The 18,746-nt window shown below is 39.3% G+C and overlaps 2 protein-coding genes across 7 annotated transcripts in view; one reads left to right on the top strand and one right to left on the bottom strand.

Moving 5' to 3' along the window:
* The window catches only part of elof1 (elongation factor 1), a 383,117-nt gene that overhangs the window by 241,599 nt on the left and 122,772 nt on the right, over window positions 1–18,746 (top strand). The gene's annotated exons all lie outside the window — the stretch shown is intronic.
* Window positions 4,134–18,345, bottom strand: LOC306838582 (all-trans-retinol 13,14-reductase-like). 6 transcript variants are annotated; one of them, XM_079366837.1, is made up of 13 exons: window positions 18,174–18,345; window positions 17,034–17,237; window positions 14,867–15,049; window positions 14,573–14,711; window positions 12,684–12,786; window positions 9,132–9,327; window positions 8,857–9,054; window positions 8,401–8,520; window positions 7,375–7,513; window positions 6,919–7,028; window positions 6,087–6,253; window positions 4,485–4,644; window positions 4,134–4,399 (listed from the first exon to the last, which is right to left on the bottom strand). In XM_079366837.1, exons 1-13 carry the CDS (start codon window positions 18,181–18,183, stop codon window positions 4,251–4,253), a joined length of 1,878 nt encoding a protein of 625 aa, XP_079222963.1. In that variant the 5' UTR covers window positions 18,184–18,345; the 3' UTR covers window positions 4,134–4,250. The 6 variants fall into 6 exon arrangements, with proteins under 6 accessions (XP_079222963.1, XP_079222964.1, XP_079222966.1 ...); XM_079366838.1 differs by having other exon boundaries at window positions 17,034–17,219; window positions 18,174–18,344; XM_079366840.1 differs by having other exon boundaries at window positions 18,186–18,344.

The raw sequence follows: 18,746 nt of genomic DNA, 5'->3' as shown, positions 1-18,746 counted from the left end.
TACATAATCCTGTCAGGAAGTGTTAATGGTGCAAAGGGGAGAAAGTGAATTACCTTTGTTTTTGGCGCAAACATGTTACCGTAACAAAAACATTAACCACTTTGTAAATCTACTTCATATAATTTCTCTCATTCAATGGACAACCATTTGCATTTGTCTATACCGTCACCTTAAATGAAGATCCCATCTCCACAAAGTTCCTTGTGCACGTTTTATCTTGTTGCTGGTAAACATTTTTTTTTCCTGTAATTTTGCCTTTTGTGTGTAAAATGCTTTCTTAATCTAAACCCTTGGAATGGAAACATTTTTTCCAAAAAACATTCATTTTTGTTTATCATAGCAACTTCAAAGACTTTCAGGGGCAACAAAGAAGTACCTTTGAGAACTTAATTGTAGGTTTATAAAACACAATTCATAAATCAGGAGGGTACTTTAAATGCTCCACCTTTAATGTTTAGGTTTAATGATACACCCCATCTAAGAGACTTTCAACACAATATGAACGTTAAATAGTGTATTGCTTCATGGTCCCCAAAAATCCAGTAAGAAGCATTAATTGTCAAATAAATTGATAGATTTATTACATCACAAACGGTGGCAATAAATGAAAACACTGAGAGTTAACAACAGCTGGGACAAACAAGCACAACAAAATATTCACCTGGGCCTCAACAATACAGAGCTTCAGTGAATATAAAAAAAGCTGTGGACTATATGTGCTCACATTTGATAGGCATATCAAGATCCCTCGTGTGCTAGGCTAAACACATTTTCAGACATAAAACTGTAAGTATGCTATACATTTATGAGGCAGAGGATTTTAGTTTTGCCCAGACAAAATGTTTTTTTAAGTAGAGATGGTGATGCACTATGCATTTTATATAGTTACCCGTTTAGGAAATCACAGCCTCTGTAATGCTTCAACACCAAGAGTAGAAACCCCTTGAGGTGTTTCCTATTGTTTCAGAGAGAATCCTAGAAGATATAAAAATGTACTACTGTCTGATAATAAAAAACTGCATATTTCAGATTAAATGTTCGGTCATTTTAAAAGACAGGATGTTGTATGTTGAACCAACCATCATGAACAGTTAGGGCAAAATTGCAAATCAAGCCTGTACAGCAAATAAGCCCTTTTCCTCTTTGGTGTGAATTAACAGGTCAGGCTCATAAGCATTTGCGTCTCATAAGCTGTTTTCACATCAGCATTCCTTTATTTCCTGAAACTTTCAGTAAGGACGACCCCTGAAATCCTCCAGATGTGGTTGTTCATTCATATACCTCACAGTAGAAGACAATGACTGTTGGACAGGAAGGGGCGGGGGAAGAATGATGTGCAAGTGGCAGACAAAGCAACAGATTTTGCTATACAACGTTATCATGAGAATATTTGCCTTCATATTAGTGCTATGTGTAGTTCAATAGAATCACATAAAAGAAGTAAGGAAATTATCGCAGGGAATAAGCATCAACCCTCCTCTCACTTCATCGAGGTGAATTCTACTGCTGCATTCTCAAGTCTGTTCATTTGGAATTTATATGGTAAAAAAAATACTGGGGTGCTGGACAGAGAAAAAAGTGAAAAAGAGTGAAAAATGTGGCTGTTTGCATTGGGTTAATTGTCTTGCCCAAGGACAAATCGGACATGTTGCTGCAGGAGGTGGAAATTGATCCTTCGTCCTTCCGGTTGAGAGACTACAACTCTACCAACTGAGCCATGGCAAAGGCTTAAATGGTGATGTCCAAAAGATAAACGCAACATTAGTTAATAGATCTTGCTATGATAATTACTCCCGATTCACTGAGGGCAGAGGTTAGTACACATCACATACCTGTCTGCAGATACACTCCAGGCTGAACCCCCCAGCATCTAAGGGCAACGGTCAAAGCTTAACTATTAAGAAATTGAAAATAACCTGAATGCAGTCAATGAGGGCTGAACAGCAATTACATTTTAGTCATTAAGAAAGTGTAGTATAGGCTATTTGCTGGTCACATTTCTTTGCCTATATCTGACAATAATCGGTCATCAGACGGTCTTAATATCTCCCTTTTCTACAATGGAACAGTCTCAAAAGATAATCTAATAGTTATATTAACCACTTTAACTTTGACAGATTTTACAAGACTGTAAAACAGAGCCCTGTCTTCATTCAAGAGAAGTTTGATAGTGCAAGAGGTATGTTTGACACAGGCTTTAGTAATGGCTTTTTTCCTCTGAGGTAATAAACCCAATTGAGATTAACTGCATTCAGAACTGCTTTTACTGTAATAACATTCTTGGCAAAGTATACTTCGACACCAAAGTGTACTCCTACACAACATATTATACAAGCATAATGGCCTTTTTCAGATAAATGCATATTAACTGCATTTAAAAAAAAATCTTTTACAGCTGATAAAAGTGGAGCTTTCATTTCATTATAGTGCTGATTAGCTAGTGAATATCCCCACAAGGGTCCATTCATTTTTATCACAATGAAATAGGAGAATTTAGTTACAGACAAATGTGCAGCTGAGGTGGAGCATGTTTAGGTCTCCTATAAATCAGGAATCCAGTCATGGACAGCACAACAAGGCTTTATCTTACAAGGTTATAAATAGGACAGAGGTCCCTTATTTGTTGTGCCACATAAGGCTTTAGAATGATAACTTTTACCTTAATCTTTTGTGGAGTAGTTTGACAACCCACCTCTGTATCAATGACTTTGCTAGCTTTACTTTATTTTCATAAGAAAAAACATTGGTGTAACTGTCTAACCAGTCTATTTTATGCATTTACAAAAAACTAATGTGTTCTGGCATTCACAATTACCACTTCACTTGGCACTTCATTGGTTAGTTTTCAAAGTAGCACTGTGCCTAGAATGCGATTGGATATTCTGCATCTTTTATGTCTCTTCCAACTGTATTTGGGCAAGTTTCTGGGTAAATTACTTTAGTAGTAGTGTAATACATAATTGCCTGAACAAGTATTAGGATTGATGATTAATTAACCTTAATTACTATAAAAAATACATTCTGGGTTATTTTTATTACTTGAATTATTTAATCCAATACAGTCTACTGTTCATCTTAATAAACATAAATTGGTATAATAAAGTCATCACATCCTCTTTCCCAAATTCCAATTTTTAAAGTGAAGCACTGTGCTACTCATGTCTTACTGTGCTGGTGTTGATTAGAGTTCAATGAAAACAACTGTTAGAAGAGATACAGTATTGTATCGTGCTTTTTACCCACAGCCAGTTGAACTGGAGAGCAATGACGAATGTGTGCGTCAATGGTGGGAGTATTATGAATCAAAATGTGCCTTTTTCAAGTATGTGAACCACTAAAGAAAGAAATTAAGGACTACATAAACAAAGAAAGCATCCAGAGTTTCTGGGGGAAAAATGGGCCAAGTATTTTATTTTTTAACACTTTTTTTCCATTTAAATGTACTTTTTAAGGGCCATACATACTGTACGGTTCCATATCATGGTTGAATATTATAAGGAAAGGTTTAGGCATACAAAACATCGAATGAAAAATATAAAATTATACTTATAATGCAACTTCCTTTATCCATATATAATGGATTTAGACAAGGTGTTCAACATGAAAAAAGTTCCCACTAGCAGGAGGCCCCTCAATCAATTTTACTGTCTGTCTACTATTAGTAGGGCAAATGGCTAGATGACTCATTTGGACCTGTGTTTTTTTAAGGGTCAATACTGAAAGACCAAAATAAGGAACTTTATTCAACTGTTGACTTAAAAGGTTGCAAAAAAGAAGCATTGCTTAGCGAAAATAACTTTTTCATTTTGAGTTTATGATGGAAATGTTTCACTTTTCAAAACATTTTGCAGGCTCAGAAACTCCTTTTTAGCTCTTACCTGTCTGACTTTCTAGGCCTCAGTAGCTGGGGATTTTAAATATAATCTTTCATCCTCCCAGAATGTATAATTTCTTCATCCACTACCCTGTGTGCCAATCTGTTTCCACCTGCATCATTTAATTTAATTATAAAAAGTAGCACGTCCTTTGTTTCCCCGTTTACCTGCTTGCAGTTTCTTCCTCGCTTCCATCTTCTCTCTCCATATCTTTATGCATTCCTTTCCCCTCTAGAAAACTGTTTAGTTTTCAGTGCATGAAGCAGCATTATATTTTAATATGTTCAATAATGACAATACAGGTACAACTCTGAAGTTTACATACTGTGTACAAAAGGCATGTTAACAGGATGATCTCCCACGAACCTCTAGCTACTACATCTTTTTAGAATTTGACTGTTTGTTTTTGAGACGCATCTTTAGGGCCAGGAGGTCAATGTAGAGGATCTGATTGAGAACAGCAGAAGCACAGAGTAGCCCACCGTGCAGAGCCCCAGCCATACCATTACAGAAAACGTCCTGACCTGCACACAAACAAACAGAAACATTAAGCATGGTGTCTGTTTCAGTCCCTGTTGAAACTAGTTTACATAACATCAGTCAGGTCACCTGTTAGGTACAGTCCCTTGATGGGTGTCTGTGGTCGTGTTCTGGCAATTGTTTCTGGGCTGAAACGCTCCAAGTTGTGTTCAGCACCATACATCTCTCCTCTTGGAGCACCCAAATAATGGACATTAGTTAGTGGAGTGGCAGCATCAACCATCACCACCTGAAAACAGTTAGACAGACTTTGTTGACAATTGTACATCTTTCATAGAATTGCAGTGACATCAATTTCCAATGTATTCAAGACTGACAAGTGACAACTTTGCAAGTGTTATCTTGCTAATAAAAGGTCAGAGGGTATGTCAAAATCCAATAAAGAAAAGTGCTGTTTTCAAATAAACGTTCTCAACTTAATTTAGCATCTACTTGAAAGCAGAAAGGAATGTAAAAAAAATGTTTTAAAACTCGGAAACAAATTCAGGCGTTAAGGGGTTAAAGAGGCATACACTAACAGGGGTCTGCAAGAGTTGGTTTCTACAGGGTCACCAACCTCCTCCGGTGCTTGATTCATGTTATATTTGTGCACTTTAATGACTTAATCTGCATTTTAATTATCTGCATTCACTGCTCAATGTCTGTTCTCAGACCACTGGAACTACCTCCACTGTACATAAATAATCAGGGTCAGCACCTGTTTCTGAGGGTCCTAAACTGTCTGGAGGTCTCTTTTAAAAAGTACACGTTTCTTTCCAGCACAGGTTATGTGCATTTCTTGATACCAGTATGAATCTATTTTTAATTGCACAGGTTTGATTTGTAATGTTTACTCTTAGTCATATGGGGGGCTCTAACTCTTGTTTCGGGCTTAGTATATACAGAAGGGAGGGGGGACAGCTGTTGTTTATTGTAACTAATGTTTTGTGTCCTGATTGTCTTGTACACTGCTATTGGATGCCTTGAATTCCCCTCGGGGTCAATAAAGTATCTATCTATCTATCTATCTATCTATCTATCTATCTATCTATCTATCTATCTATCCATCCATCCATCCATCCATCCATCCATCCATCCATCCATCAATCCATCCAGTCCAAAGCACAGTGCAGATGTTTTATTTCGAACACAGGGGACTGTTTGAATAGGTAGAAAAAGGGTATATGTCCTTGACCCCATAAATCATGGCTAGCTACCGAAGAGCCAATAATACTGGGCTGAGTTGTGATTTATAACTCATTTGTATTGCTGACTTTTATCAGGAAAGAGTAAGTTGATCTTCTCCTTCCAAAATGATAGAACATGACTGCACAGTTGGCACAAGGTCAAACATTAACCTACTTTTTCTTAAAACAATTAAAAGTGATCCAATCGATTATAGCCACAAATACCAGATATTGCTTTCGGAAAGTTACCTTATTTGCAAATTATATAGATTATTATATGCTAGTGTGGTGAATATTGTTGAGTGCCCCCCAGAAACCTGTTCTCCTGCAATAGCTCCCTCACTAGGACCCCAATAGGATGATCATTTTAAAATAGCGAAAGAAACTGACGTGGGTATAACGGTTGTTTAGATCAGCTAGGTAGACATGGATAGAGGAATCACAGTTCTAAAATGCAGCTGTACGCAAAACACACATTTATCCAAATACAAACATTGACAAACACCTTGTCCCGCAGTTGAGGGAAAATTGTAAGTGCCCAGTCCAGCAACTCTTGGGCCATGCTGTTTTTCAGACTTGTGTAGTCCTCTCCCCTTTTGCCGAGCTTTGTCCCTTCCCATTCTTCGAACCACTCATAGCGTGCCATGGTAAGCAAAGTCATACAGGACTTACCTAAGAGATACACAGGGAAATGAAGCCTGAATAATGTGACTTTTAGGATACTAGCTGTTCAGAGAGCAAACCTTTTATGGCACTAAAATGATTTTATACAAGCCATCAGGTTATAGGACTTTTTGGCAAAGGTCCATCACACAGAATAATCATAATCAAATGCTATTTTGATACCAGACATTAAACCATGCACTATAACAAGCATTACCCTTTTAGCTTGAAGCACACAATGAAGCACTGTGTAATGTGGATGCTCGAATCAGAAATTCTGATTCTGAAAGACATCAGCAGAATCTACATCCCAGCCAACTACTTTTGGTGAGCTAATCATGTGATTGAATTTCTGCAAGAATACATTCAAAAGGTTGCTATTAAGACACAGCTGAAGATGGCAAAGCAGTCAAACAAGAAAATTATGATAAAAGACTTTAAAAAAACAAAAACAAAAAAAAATCCCAAAGTATAAACATGGTTTTAAATATAGACAAGCTTGATCAACCAAGTCAAAAACCTCTGTCTGTAATGTTAATTTTCTCTATATAGAACACCTAAGGTGTATTGTTAAACATTGCTTAAAACCTCCCTAATGTTGTAGTTAATGTCAGAATTCATGCCTTTTGTCCACTTAAATTATTGTTCAGAACTAACTGATGTATGTGAGTTACCTGGATGTCTGATGTTGGATGTAGGATCTTTGGCAGATGGAAAGGTGATGAACATCATAGGAATGTTGCCCAGTACCTCCTCTCTGCTCAATGAAGAGTATTTCTCCATACTTAAAACAGAATAGAGAGTAAAAGAACACATAAAACACACACAATGTTAGCAAATGGAGCAGGATCAAAAGTCGATGCAATACAGTACAAAGCACAATAACGTGGAGGAAGGGACAGATTAATTACCATGACTGTATTAGATATTTAATTTGCACAGTAACTGAATTTTTCTGTAGATTGATTTAACGAATTAAATGTGACAAAATAGTCAGTGAAAGCTCAATGATGCAGAGTGTAAAGATTTAGGAATATACAAGAAACCTACAAATACAGAACTGTTTCTTTAAAAATACTTATTTATTCATCGAAAAACAAAAAAGAAATATAAATGTATAAACAACCTACAGTACATCCAAATCATTGTCTTTGTACATCCAGAAGTTGGTGGAAACAATCCCCAGTTCCTCCTTTGTTCCATCAAGACCAACAAAGACTAGGAAAGAACCCATACCATGACGCACCATGCCCAAAAGTGATTGGATCTCTATACAGACAAGGAAATATGCAGAGGACAGAACAGACGCATGGACCATTAAGTTGTTGCAGCAAAAGTCAACAGGGTATGAACTCTTTATATTTACTCTTATAAGGACACTGTAACCATTTCATGAGTAACTTTCAAATGTTCTTGAAGTGTTAAAGGTGGAACCAAATATCCCATTTGAATGTTCTTTGGTTAAGTATTTGCTTCGTATTTAATAAACCAAGATTATTTTTAACTGCAGACAACTGATGATGAATTTCAACATTATTCATCTGCTGCATATGTTCTGTATACACAGATGTATTTTATTTTAATTCCAATAACAAGTAAAAAGCTGATCGCAAAAACAAGAATTGCGAAAGGGAAAGTAGCATTTAAAGTTGTAAAAACTTTGTAACTGAGTAAAAAATGGCTGACACTAAAATATGATTACCTGCGATTTGTTCTTACGTTCTCATCCTTTCACTACGAATAAATACAAAAATACATATAAAAATGTACAGTGATTCTGTGCGTGAATTGGTTCTGTCTCTCCACAAACTCTCCTACAACTTCCTTTTTTGGCCCGCCTGTTGTGCAGCGTATGACGGTAAAGCTGCATTTTCATTATCATTTTAGCCTCCCTATATAAAGAGTCGTGTGGGTCTGAGTGAGGCTGCTGCTCAACTGTTTGAGTCAGATCTCCAAAGTTAATTAAACTGTTACATCAGGGCTGGAAAAAATTTAGCAATGCACCCACTATTTGTATTATTATTTAAATAAATTACAACGACTGGCTTGAAAGTATTGAAGAATTAGTTCCACTGGACTGATCGGTCATTTTGCATTGAACAATTACAAATACAGATAACAGCAGTAAATTACAACTCTAGCCCATTCTATATTACCTGGTTTGTGCTGTATGTGCTGGGGCAGAAACTTCTGGAAGGTGTTAAAGATTCCCGCATTAGAAATGACAATAGGGGCACGGACTTCAATCTCTTCTTGTCCTTTAAGCACGGTCACACCTTATAGACAGAAACACAAACTGATTATCTAAAGGAAAACACATTTGATATTAAAAGAAAGATCATTTCACAAAGGTCCATGTTTGTACTGTCTTTTAGGGAATAGTAAGGTGATCCATTATAAAGGCTTGGCATATAATGTTGCTTGTAGTGATTTAGCACTCTATCACACTGATCCTGTCCGATCAATTACTTTCCTTGCAAATGTTCCAAAAGACCTAAGAGATGTATCTGAAAAGTTATCTTAACAGGAAATTAAATGAACAAGAACGTTGTGCACAATTGTATTCAAAATTCCACAACATAGAAGTTTCCCTGCCCCTCTCTTTTTCTCACCATAGACATTTCCCTGCTGGTTGAGCAGGACACGTTGTACAGGGGCCCTGACAAGCACAGCTCCACCTGCCTGCTGTATAACTGGGATGATGTGAAACGCAAATTCACTGGAACCCCCCCGTGGGTAATATGCTCCACGCTTGTAGTGATGGAGAAGGAGGGCATTGATGAGAAAGCTGGACTCTTTAGGTGGGACACCTAAAATGACATAAAGAGCATTAAGAGGAAATACACAGTGAGCGTGACTGACATATACAAGTGAGTATTTTTCATACCATAGAACAGGTAGGCCGATAATGCCTGCAAGTCCTTGTTTTGAGTGAGGCGGGACATTACTTCTGAATGGTTGGTTGCTGCGAGGCGGAACACTGATGATATGTAATGTAATAGACCTGTACGGACCAGAAAGTTAACCAGCCAATAGGGAATCATTTTCAGGATGGCGATGAGTGGAGTCCGTCTTGAGGCTAGCTGCAGAAGAGACAAATTACAAGAATCAGCAACACATCCTATACACATTATATTTAAAATATTTTCTGGAAAGAAGTGTTTTATGTGATTTGCATTTGAGGTACTTTCAGGCACTGCTATTTGCCTGGAAGTCTCAGCATGCCATGCAACCTCTATCTAATACCCTGGTCATCACAATGGAGCTTTTCAGCAGTGGACAGTATGTTTGCATCTCAGTTTTAAGGTGGGATGAAGACGTGAAGAAACATTTAATGGATTTGTGAAGAAGGAAAATTTGGACTGAGTAAATGGACTTCAGCTTATAAAGTGCTTTTATAGTCTTTTGACTAGTTAAGATACTTTTCACACCGCAGGTCACATTCGACCATTGACATCACATTCACACATTGGTGGCAGAAGCTGCTATGTAAAGTGATCAGTATTAACTAATTTTATTAATACACATTCACGTGCTGCCTAGAAAGCAGCAGCTTGAGGTCACCAGCAAAGGGAAATAGTATGTGGATGCAGGGGCTAGGGATGGATCCGACATCCTATTTGGGAGACATGTGACTACCACAGAGCCACAGTCGCTCAATTATGTTGGATATAAAAGGAAGAAAAAAGGAGGGGACCTTTAAATCAACTACCTTGATTGTCTATACACCTCTGCCTGAATTGTTTTGTCTCCAGTTTTCCCTTTAATCTTTGTAGTCTTGTTCTTTGTGGATTGCCACCTTGCCGTGGTGGAAAACCTTGTGTGTTCAAGTGAACCTGAGAGCAATGCCTTCTGGAGCTTTAGCTCCTGGTAGGGTCACCCATGGCAGTAAGGTTGAAGGGAAGGATCCAGACAAAGCGCCATCCAACAGGGAGCAGCAGTGGGCCCCGGAGGTTAGGCGTGCAGGCCCACTGGTGTGTGGACACTCCCTGGCGCCTTACCAACCACTGCCCCAGCAATGGGTAAATAGCATGGGCAGATAGGGTTGAAAGCCATGGTCGACAACACACCTAGGAGAAGGACGCACTTAACTAAAACCAGGACTGCGAGGAGTTGCGCCCCACAGTCCTTAATTAGCATAGTAAAGCCGACCATGGAGGACAAAGTCATCCCAAATCCTATACTTCCAGCACCGGGAGTCCGCAGGAACATCCCTGCGGATGGTGGTGCTGATCCTCAGGAGGTCCTCCAGGAGGGAGGACATTATGATGACAGGACCTTAAACCCGCGAGGGAGGGCCCTGTCTGAACACAACACCCCATCCAAAGCACTCATGCACTGTCGGAGACCTTTTATAATGGCAACCTTCAATGCATGCACAGTGAGAGAAGAGGCTAGGTTAGAGGAACTAGCACACTGTGCCGAGGCAAGAGGAGTGGAGATCCAGGAGCACAGAAGAGTGCACACTGATGACCAGATCGTTTACCGCAGAGTGGAGAGATGCACATTGGTCACTGCATCTGCATGGTGAAACGAGGCCCAGTTGGCAACAGGGGGTGTAGGGCTATTGTTGAGTTCTCAAGCATGTTAGGCTCTCTGTCGGGTTTACCTCCATACCAGCAGGATCCTAATTGCCGAGTTTTCAGGCAACCCAGTAACAACTGTCACAGTAGTGTACAAACCCACTAACATGGCACCATATGAGGAGGTGGAGCAGTTCTCCGAGGACCTCACAACATTACTCCATCATGTCCCAGCAGACAACTTCCTTGCAATTCTGGGCGACTTCAACGCAAGGATTGGATCAGAGGACGTTCCCTTCCCCCACTCCTCTTTGTCATTGTCCTGGACTACGCACTCAGGAAGGCCATCAACGGGCGAGAGCAGGATCTTGACCTCACTATCACACCAAGGAGGTCAAGTAGGCACCCTGCAGTAGTCCTTACCGATCTGGACTATGCGGACGACATCTGCCTGCTCTCCAACCACATGGAGCAAGCACAAGCTCCTGAGCAGAGTGGAGTCAGAGTGTGCCAAGGTTGGCCTCCGGCTGACACCAAGTAAACTGAGGTGATCATCTGTAACATCCAAGCAGAACACCCACCCCTTACAACAACAACAGGAGGCACTGCTCTGAAGGAAGTCCACGACTTCAAGTACCTGGTCTCATGGGTCAACTCGACAGAGCAAGATCTGAAAGTGAGAAAGTAATATCTCTAAGATCAGGCAGATCCTGTCACAAAATGATGCTGAAAAATTAGTTCATGCATTTGTTACCTCCAGATTGGATTACTGTAATTCTATTTTAGCAGGGTGCTATGGTAAATCTCTAAAGACCCTTCAGCTCGTCCAAAACGCTGCAGCTCGTGTTCTGACTAGAACTAGGAAAAGGGACCACATTACTTATCTTTATCTTTTACTCTTATTGTACATGCTGCTGGAACCTTAAATTTCCTGAGGGAGTCATCCCAAAGGATCAATAAAGTTTAGTCTAAGTCTAAGTCTAAGTCTAAGTCTACTCCTGTACTGGCTTCTCTCCATTGGTTCCCAATAAAATCCAGAATAGAATTTAAAATCCTTCTGCTCACCTACAAAGCTCTAAACGGTCAGGCACCATCCTATCTTAAAGAGTTAATTGTACCATACTATCCGACAAGAACATTACGTTCCCAGAATGGGACAAACAACCCCCCCCCTCCACGAGGATGGCCTGCCCAGACCCCCCCCCCCCAACCTATCCCATCCTATTCTTCTTTCTGCATCTTGTCCCATCTCCCCCATCCCATTTTCAAGCCCAGCACAGTTTAGCAGATGGCTGTTCCGTCATGAGCCCGGGTCTGCTGAAGATTTCTGCCTGTTAAAAGGAAGTTTTTTCTTGCCACGCTATGACGGATTAAGCTGGGCTCTTGTAATATAGCCATCAGTAAGGTCCTTTACCTGCTTTTTGTAAACATAACAATGAGCATGGTCTTGTTACCTGCTCTTTTGTTAATGTTAACAGACAAACAGTAAGGTGCTTTACCTGCTTTTGTAAAGTGTCTCGAGATAACGCCTGTTATGAATTGACGCTATATAAATAAAGATTGATTGATTGATTGATTGACATGTCACCAACAAGACTCTGTATACTGGAGTATCCAGGGTGAGCGTCAAAATAGCTGCCAGGAGAATGAGACTTGCAGGACACTGCCAAAGACACCAAGAGCTGCCAGCCAGCAAACTGGTGCTGTGGGAACCAGCCATGGGCACCGGTCACAAGGACGTCCCACAATAACTTTTCTGGATGTTATCAAGAAGGACGCAGGAGCGCAAAGCACCAACGAGCTGGCCGGAAGTATGAAAAACCGGGATGACTGGAAGCAACGATGGAAGGCACGTCTGAGGACGACCTAGAGAGAGAGAATTAGTCTAAAGAATCATTATTTCTCTCCTATTCTACCTTCATTAATCTAGAGAATTCCTCAATGGAGTCCTCTTCTCCTGGAAACTGATTCTTCAGGCTAGCTGCCATCTCAGTCTTCCCGGCATGGATGTGATACTCCCTGTGAATGAGATAAGAACATGGGTAAGACAATGTGAAATATTTGGATTACTTTGAAACCTGGGAGGAATTCCATCAATGTAGCTGCAGAAAGCCAGACTGAAAAAAGCAGATTGAAACTAACACCATCTCCTAATTATCCCTAATTAAGTCATACCATGAGCGCAATCCAGCCTTAATTAATCACTGCTGACTTATGACAGACTAGCATAGTCTTGCTTTGCACACGCACCAAAGGTTTACAAGAGGCCGAAATGAATGGATAAATGAAAGGAAGATCAAATGAGTCACAGAGAGGAGAGTTAGAGCGCTGTTTCTTGTAACAGCTGAAGCAACGCTGCTGATTAACATGCGCCAACAATTTATTACTAAAAAAAGCCGTTGTATGTTATTAATGACAAACAAAATCGAACAATTTCAAGATCAAACTAAAGTATGAGTTTAAGGTTGAAGATTTTTAATGTAGTTTTTCTTTAAAATGGCCCTAATACCCATCGTAATAACCAGGGAGGGGGAAAGAGATAGAGAGATAGATAAGATGCAGCTTGTTAGACCTAACACCTGCTGGAGTCTCTTCCTGTATGTAAAGAGCACATTTACCAGCACAAAATTAAAAAGAAACCCCTGCAGACATACACCACTCAAAAGCAAATGAACACCTAAAGGAATAAAAGCCTCAGGTGGGCAGACCTGTGTTCCAGCTGCACAGAACATTTTGATGGAAAGATACAGCAGTTTCTGACTGCAGGTGATGCACATTTACATTGAGTCTGCGCATACTTTAAGGTGCAAGTGTGGTAATATGCAGTTGTGGTCAAAAGTTTACATACACTTGTAAAGAACATAATGTCATGGCTGTCTTGAGTTTCCTATAATTTCTACAAATCTTATTGTTCTGTAATAGAGTGATTGGAACACATGCTTCTTAGTCACAAAAAACATTCATGAAGTTTGGTTCTTTTATGAATGTATACAAGTATACATTCAAGTATGTACACTGTGTGAGAGCAGCAACTAAAATTGTGTTTTAAATCAAATCTCTCATATCTCTCGTTTCACCAGCCAATCAGAGGTAGGGTGGGTCCTTGTGAGACGTGAAATATTTATTTGGCTTTTCATAAAATAATCTTCGTTTTACCTGTTTTAAATACTTCCTCATGTGTAGTTGCATTCGATGTGACTTTTGCAACATAATTATGGTTTTTATTCATGATTGATTTTGAACAAAGCTGAGACTGAGTTTTATGATCTTTTTTTATATATATATAAAAATAATATAACTTGACATGAGTGGCATGAGCGCGGAAACTCACCTGACGGAGTGGTCTTGAGTCTATGAGGTTTAGGAGTCTGTTTCTACCCCTTGGACATTCTTTGACACGCAGCTAAACTAAGTTTGACAGTAAGCCTGGTCCAGAGCAGGCTTGTTCACCAGAATAAGTTGCCATGATAACTCAGCGAGGACTCATAATAGCTACGTTGTTGGAACAAAACTCCCATTTAAATGAGCCAGACTTCTTGAAATAAGCGAGGAGTCAGCTAAATCCTGCTTCATGGAATGTCCCCCTGGTTATTTGTCCAGTGTCCACATGATAATAAAACAATAAACTGAATCTTGAAACTTTCCGGTTTACTTTTGTTGTAATTGTTTTTGTAGTTTATGACTTCTACAAAATCATAACTAATGCACTCATAAGCTAGGCACAGCAAATACAAAAATGAAATAAAAAAATCAATGATGAAAGGAAGAAAGAATCAAGAACAATCGCTGAAAGAAATTGCCTTACCTGCGTTTGTCATGCTGACCCAAAATGAGTGTGTCAAAGTGCTGTTCCAGGCGTGTGAATTGTAGTTGTCCGTCTGTGATCTGATCCAGGGCAACCCTTAACAAGCTGTTGTTATGAAGTTGGCCTAGGTAATGAATGCCTGTCGGTAACAGGAGAGAGATTTTATATTGTCAAAGAGTAAAACAGCACTGAAAACAGTACTGTCCTGAAGTTTAAAGCATAAGGAGTTACTCTCAGGACTTTTTTAAATGAGCATTTGTGTGTGCTAGTGCGTTTGTTTTCTTTTTTTCTTACCAACATCAAACTCAAATCCTTTATTCTGGAAGGTGTGAGTGCAGCCTCCTGCCTGATCATGTTGCTCCAGAACTACAACCCTTTTCCCAGCTTTGGACAAAAGGGCTGCTGCAGTCAAACCTCCCACACCACTTCCAATAACTACTGCGTCCAACGCAGGGGGAACTCTGTCTACACGAAACCCTGTGAGAAAACACACATAACACATTTAAAAGAGGGTTGTGAGACTGGTTTAGAAAATGCTTTCTATACTTACGCATAATTGATGAATTATTTTTAATGGCTTCACAATGTTTATCGACAACACTAGAATGTGCTGTTGCTTTAAGAAAAACTGAACCTGGGTCCTATGACAGGAGAAAAAGACCATTTGAACGTAAAGAGGCCAGATCAGCATGTTGGACAGAACTACTTCAGGGGACCGTACATCAATGAACTTATTCATTGGTTTTTTAGATGGTGTTGTGTCAGTTGTAAGAAGGCTTACATTTTTTTTTGAAAAATATTTTCTGGATTTAAATGTTTAAAAATCAGGGATCAACTAGTAATTTGTTTTACAGGACATTTTCCCCTGCATCTGGCTGCATAGTAGTGATTGCTAGGCTCCTTCCCCTCTGAACCTTTCCTTGTATAATGACAGAATTATGACCAAGGAGGGCATCAATCAGAAGAGATGAGAGGAAAAGGGAAAGACGGAATGTCAGGAGAAGGTAAGGGGACGTCTATTTCAATACTAATAGATAGTGAGAAATGCTCACATGTAACATAACTTTTGACAGCAGAGGGTGCTACAGCTTCAATATTTACTTCGACAGCTTTACTCACCATCATGCAGTTACATGTCTCGGAAGAGGAGGTGGATGACAGGGGAAGCACATCATCACCAGCTATATAGAATGTAAGTATAGAGAGTTGGCAAGATTGGGGTTCTATCTCAACTCCTGCGGCCACATGTCTAAGTATCCTTGGGCAAACTGAAATCCCTGCTATGCCGATTGCCTGTGACTGGATCAGTGCCGATGAGCAGTTTGACCCTTTACATAGCAGCCCCTGTCATCACTGTGTGAGTAGGTGAATGTGACATGTTGTTAAAGAGAGGTTTGAGTTGTCAGAGGACTAGAATAATCAAAGTCCATAGATGGATGTTTGCAATTCATTACCCCCTCTGAGTCATTACAGAATGAATGACACATGACCTTCTCCTTGGCTAATAAAATCATTGTAGTTTTTTTTTTTAAATAGCTGGATATTTAATAGTAGTAAAAGAAAGGTGTACTGTTACGTAGATTAACAGATTTTGAGAGACTGGTCTAGACCAAATTCCACATCTAAGGCTCAGTCAAACAGCAAGGCTTCTTAGTCAAGGTAATTACAACCAGGGCAAAACAACACTCCTTTTTCTCTCTCTTAGCCCCTTCCATCTTCCCCAACGGCCATCCCAGACAGACTAAATTGTCACTTCAATCACATCACTTTCGCAGTTTTTCTGAGCGTTTAATATTAGTAGTTCAAAGTTCAATATGCCCAATGCAAACACAAAAATTGGTCCTTTTTTGTAGCGAATTTAAGGCCTGCGGTAAAGAGAACAGGATGTCAAAAACACTGAGATGAATAGCATTGAACGTTCAGACATCCGGAGGATTAATAGTCTGCTCCAGATTCTTGATTTAGATTTTGACCTGAAGCTTCATGAAAGGGGGAAGTAATAAGACAACCAAGGCCTTAACAATTTTCTTTCAGGGTTAGTAATGCCGCCCATCTGCTGGCAGTAGAAGAATATTAGAGGATGTAATAGAGTCTTTGGATCTTTGGAGGATCATGGCAGTGAGTAGTGGTAGACTCACTGATGCAATTACAAGAGCCACTGATATTTCTAGAACAAGTAACTTTGAATATTTGGCTTTCAGTCATAGAAACCTTGCTGCGAGCATTTCTTTTCAGAGCTGTGCAAATTATTCAAAAATATTTCTATATCAATAGCCAACAATTATTTCAACATTACACTAGTGTTTTTGATAAAGTAAAAATTATCAAAAGTTCAAAATGAGTTGAGTTTGGAAGAATAATACAAAGCTCAGGTTGACAGTACAATTATATCTGCCAGTAATAATGAGATACCATGATTCTAATGGTTCTAGACTGTTTGTCAGAGACAGTTACTTCTTACCTCTTTTCAGCCTTTCATCCCTCTCTCTGCTGTCTGTGACCAAGGGCGCTGGTGGCCTCAGGCACTTTTCGCTGAACACCTTGTAGCGATTCCCAGTAATAAGGAAGAACATGATGACCACTGCTAGCATTGAGCAGCTTAGTAAGCCTAGCAGCCACCACCACATGGTTTGTCCACAATACAGCACTGGCAATAGAATGAAAACTGGGAAAAATTAACAGTAGAAAAAATGTGGTGAGGTAGATTGAGAGAAATCCAAAAAGGGAAAAGATGGGGAGAAGATAGGGCTGAAAGACGTCTTCCACAAAAGGCTCTCCCTTTTATAAAAGTGCCCGTTTGAGAAATTATTAAAGGGAGGGGTGGAGAAAATGATAAGGAGGGAAATGCATATTTTAAGTAATGGAAGCAAAGTAAAGGAACCTTCAACACATGACATTTTGGTAATTCCGACTTTTCAAAAAGCAGATAACACATTCTCCATGCTTCAGACATGAGACCTGCAGAGAAGAGAGAGCTGGCTTTGTCACTTCAACAGGCTCTAATTAATCTGGTTTTCACATCAAGAATTGATTTTCTGCGTGTTACTTAAATACCTTGGGGCAATTGTATTTTATAGAAATTACTGTAGCTGACATCATATTGGTTCCTCAATACATAATGGACAAGGATTCCTTTAGAGTGGCGCCAAATCCGTTATGAAAAGGGCACTTGGCTGATATAGTAGGTTGGCTGAAGTGCATGATTTTTTTTCTTCAAAATTACTTTAGCTGAACCTAGCGAAATATCTTTAACTAAAACAAAATGCATTTGATTTTTTCAAGACTCTTTTGATCAGATTTGTTTTTCGGATGAATTTCATTAATGTCAAGTGTCCATTAACTGCAGCGAAATGCTTTAAGGTCTTTGATGCTGTTGAAAGAAGGATAGTGTAAAATTATGATTTTATGATTAAACTCGGCCATTTAGCGTACCAATTGTAGCGTATGTGGTATTTCCGGATATGAGTAATTTGCAAAATTTAGAACCATGCTGCTCCGTCGTAGATTGGGCGTGCAGGTTACGGAAAGTCTGACACAATTACAGCAAACAAAACTTTCCCTTCTCCAGCACTCCAGCAGCATCGCGTAATTTAAATCTTACAATTAGACATACGCTGTTTTCCCTCCTCGTCTCCACAGCACGGCCAAAGGTGCCCACTTTGGGTTCTACTTAGAACCTGTAAGCAAATAGTTTCACTAACTTACCAAGGAAAGTAGCTATTGGTTATCCTGAAAGTCGCTAGAAGTTGCTGAATGACGTCATCGTCTAATTTCCATAATTGCAATATACGTAATCGTAATGGACGCTGTTGGAAAGAAACAACGTGGGAGAGACAAAAAGTGAGAAACAAAACTAAATATGTGTAGAGCTAAAAATGAACTCTCTTCTGTTAACTATTATTATTTTTTGTTTTGTTTTGCCATTGAAATAGGCCGTTATTTCTCAAAAAAAAAAACTTGCAAAGATTGGCTTGCACAAAAAGTCACAAAGAGCATATGGAAAGTCGCCAAATTGGTAACACTGACTTGGCTCATGCTTCCATTATTTAATGGTTATTTTGAAAAATAAAGTCAAGTGTTTGCAGTGATTTAGTAATGTAAGACTCTATGTTTAACGATTGGATTGGTGTCTCTGTTTTCCCATTTTATATTCTTTCAGTCAAGTGACTGTCTG

The sequence above is a fragment of the Symphodus melops genome (assembly GCF_947650265.1).
Source record: "Symphodus melops genome assembly, chromosome: 17".
Classification (NCBI taxonomy): domain Eukaryota; kingdom Metazoa; phylum Chordata; class Actinopteri; order Labriformes; family Labridae; genus Symphodus; species Symphodus melops.
The sequence above is the reverse complement of the archived record's forward strand: the minus strand, read 5'-3'. Positions and strand labels throughout refer to the sequence as shown.

What these genes read in the sequence shown, in the direction of transcription:
- LOC306838582 (XM_079366837.1), bottom strand. An exon ending in AATTCTCTAGATTAATGAAG is followed by an intron (nt 9,328 to 12,683) that starts GTAGAATAGGAG and finishes TCTCTTCTGCAG; the next exon opens with CTAGCCTCAAGACGGACTCC. An exon ending in TCCCTCAACTGCGGGACAAG is followed by an intron (nt 4,645 to 6,086) that starts GTGTTTGTCAAT and finishes AACTGTTTTCAG; the next exon opens with GTGGTGATGGTTGATGCTGC.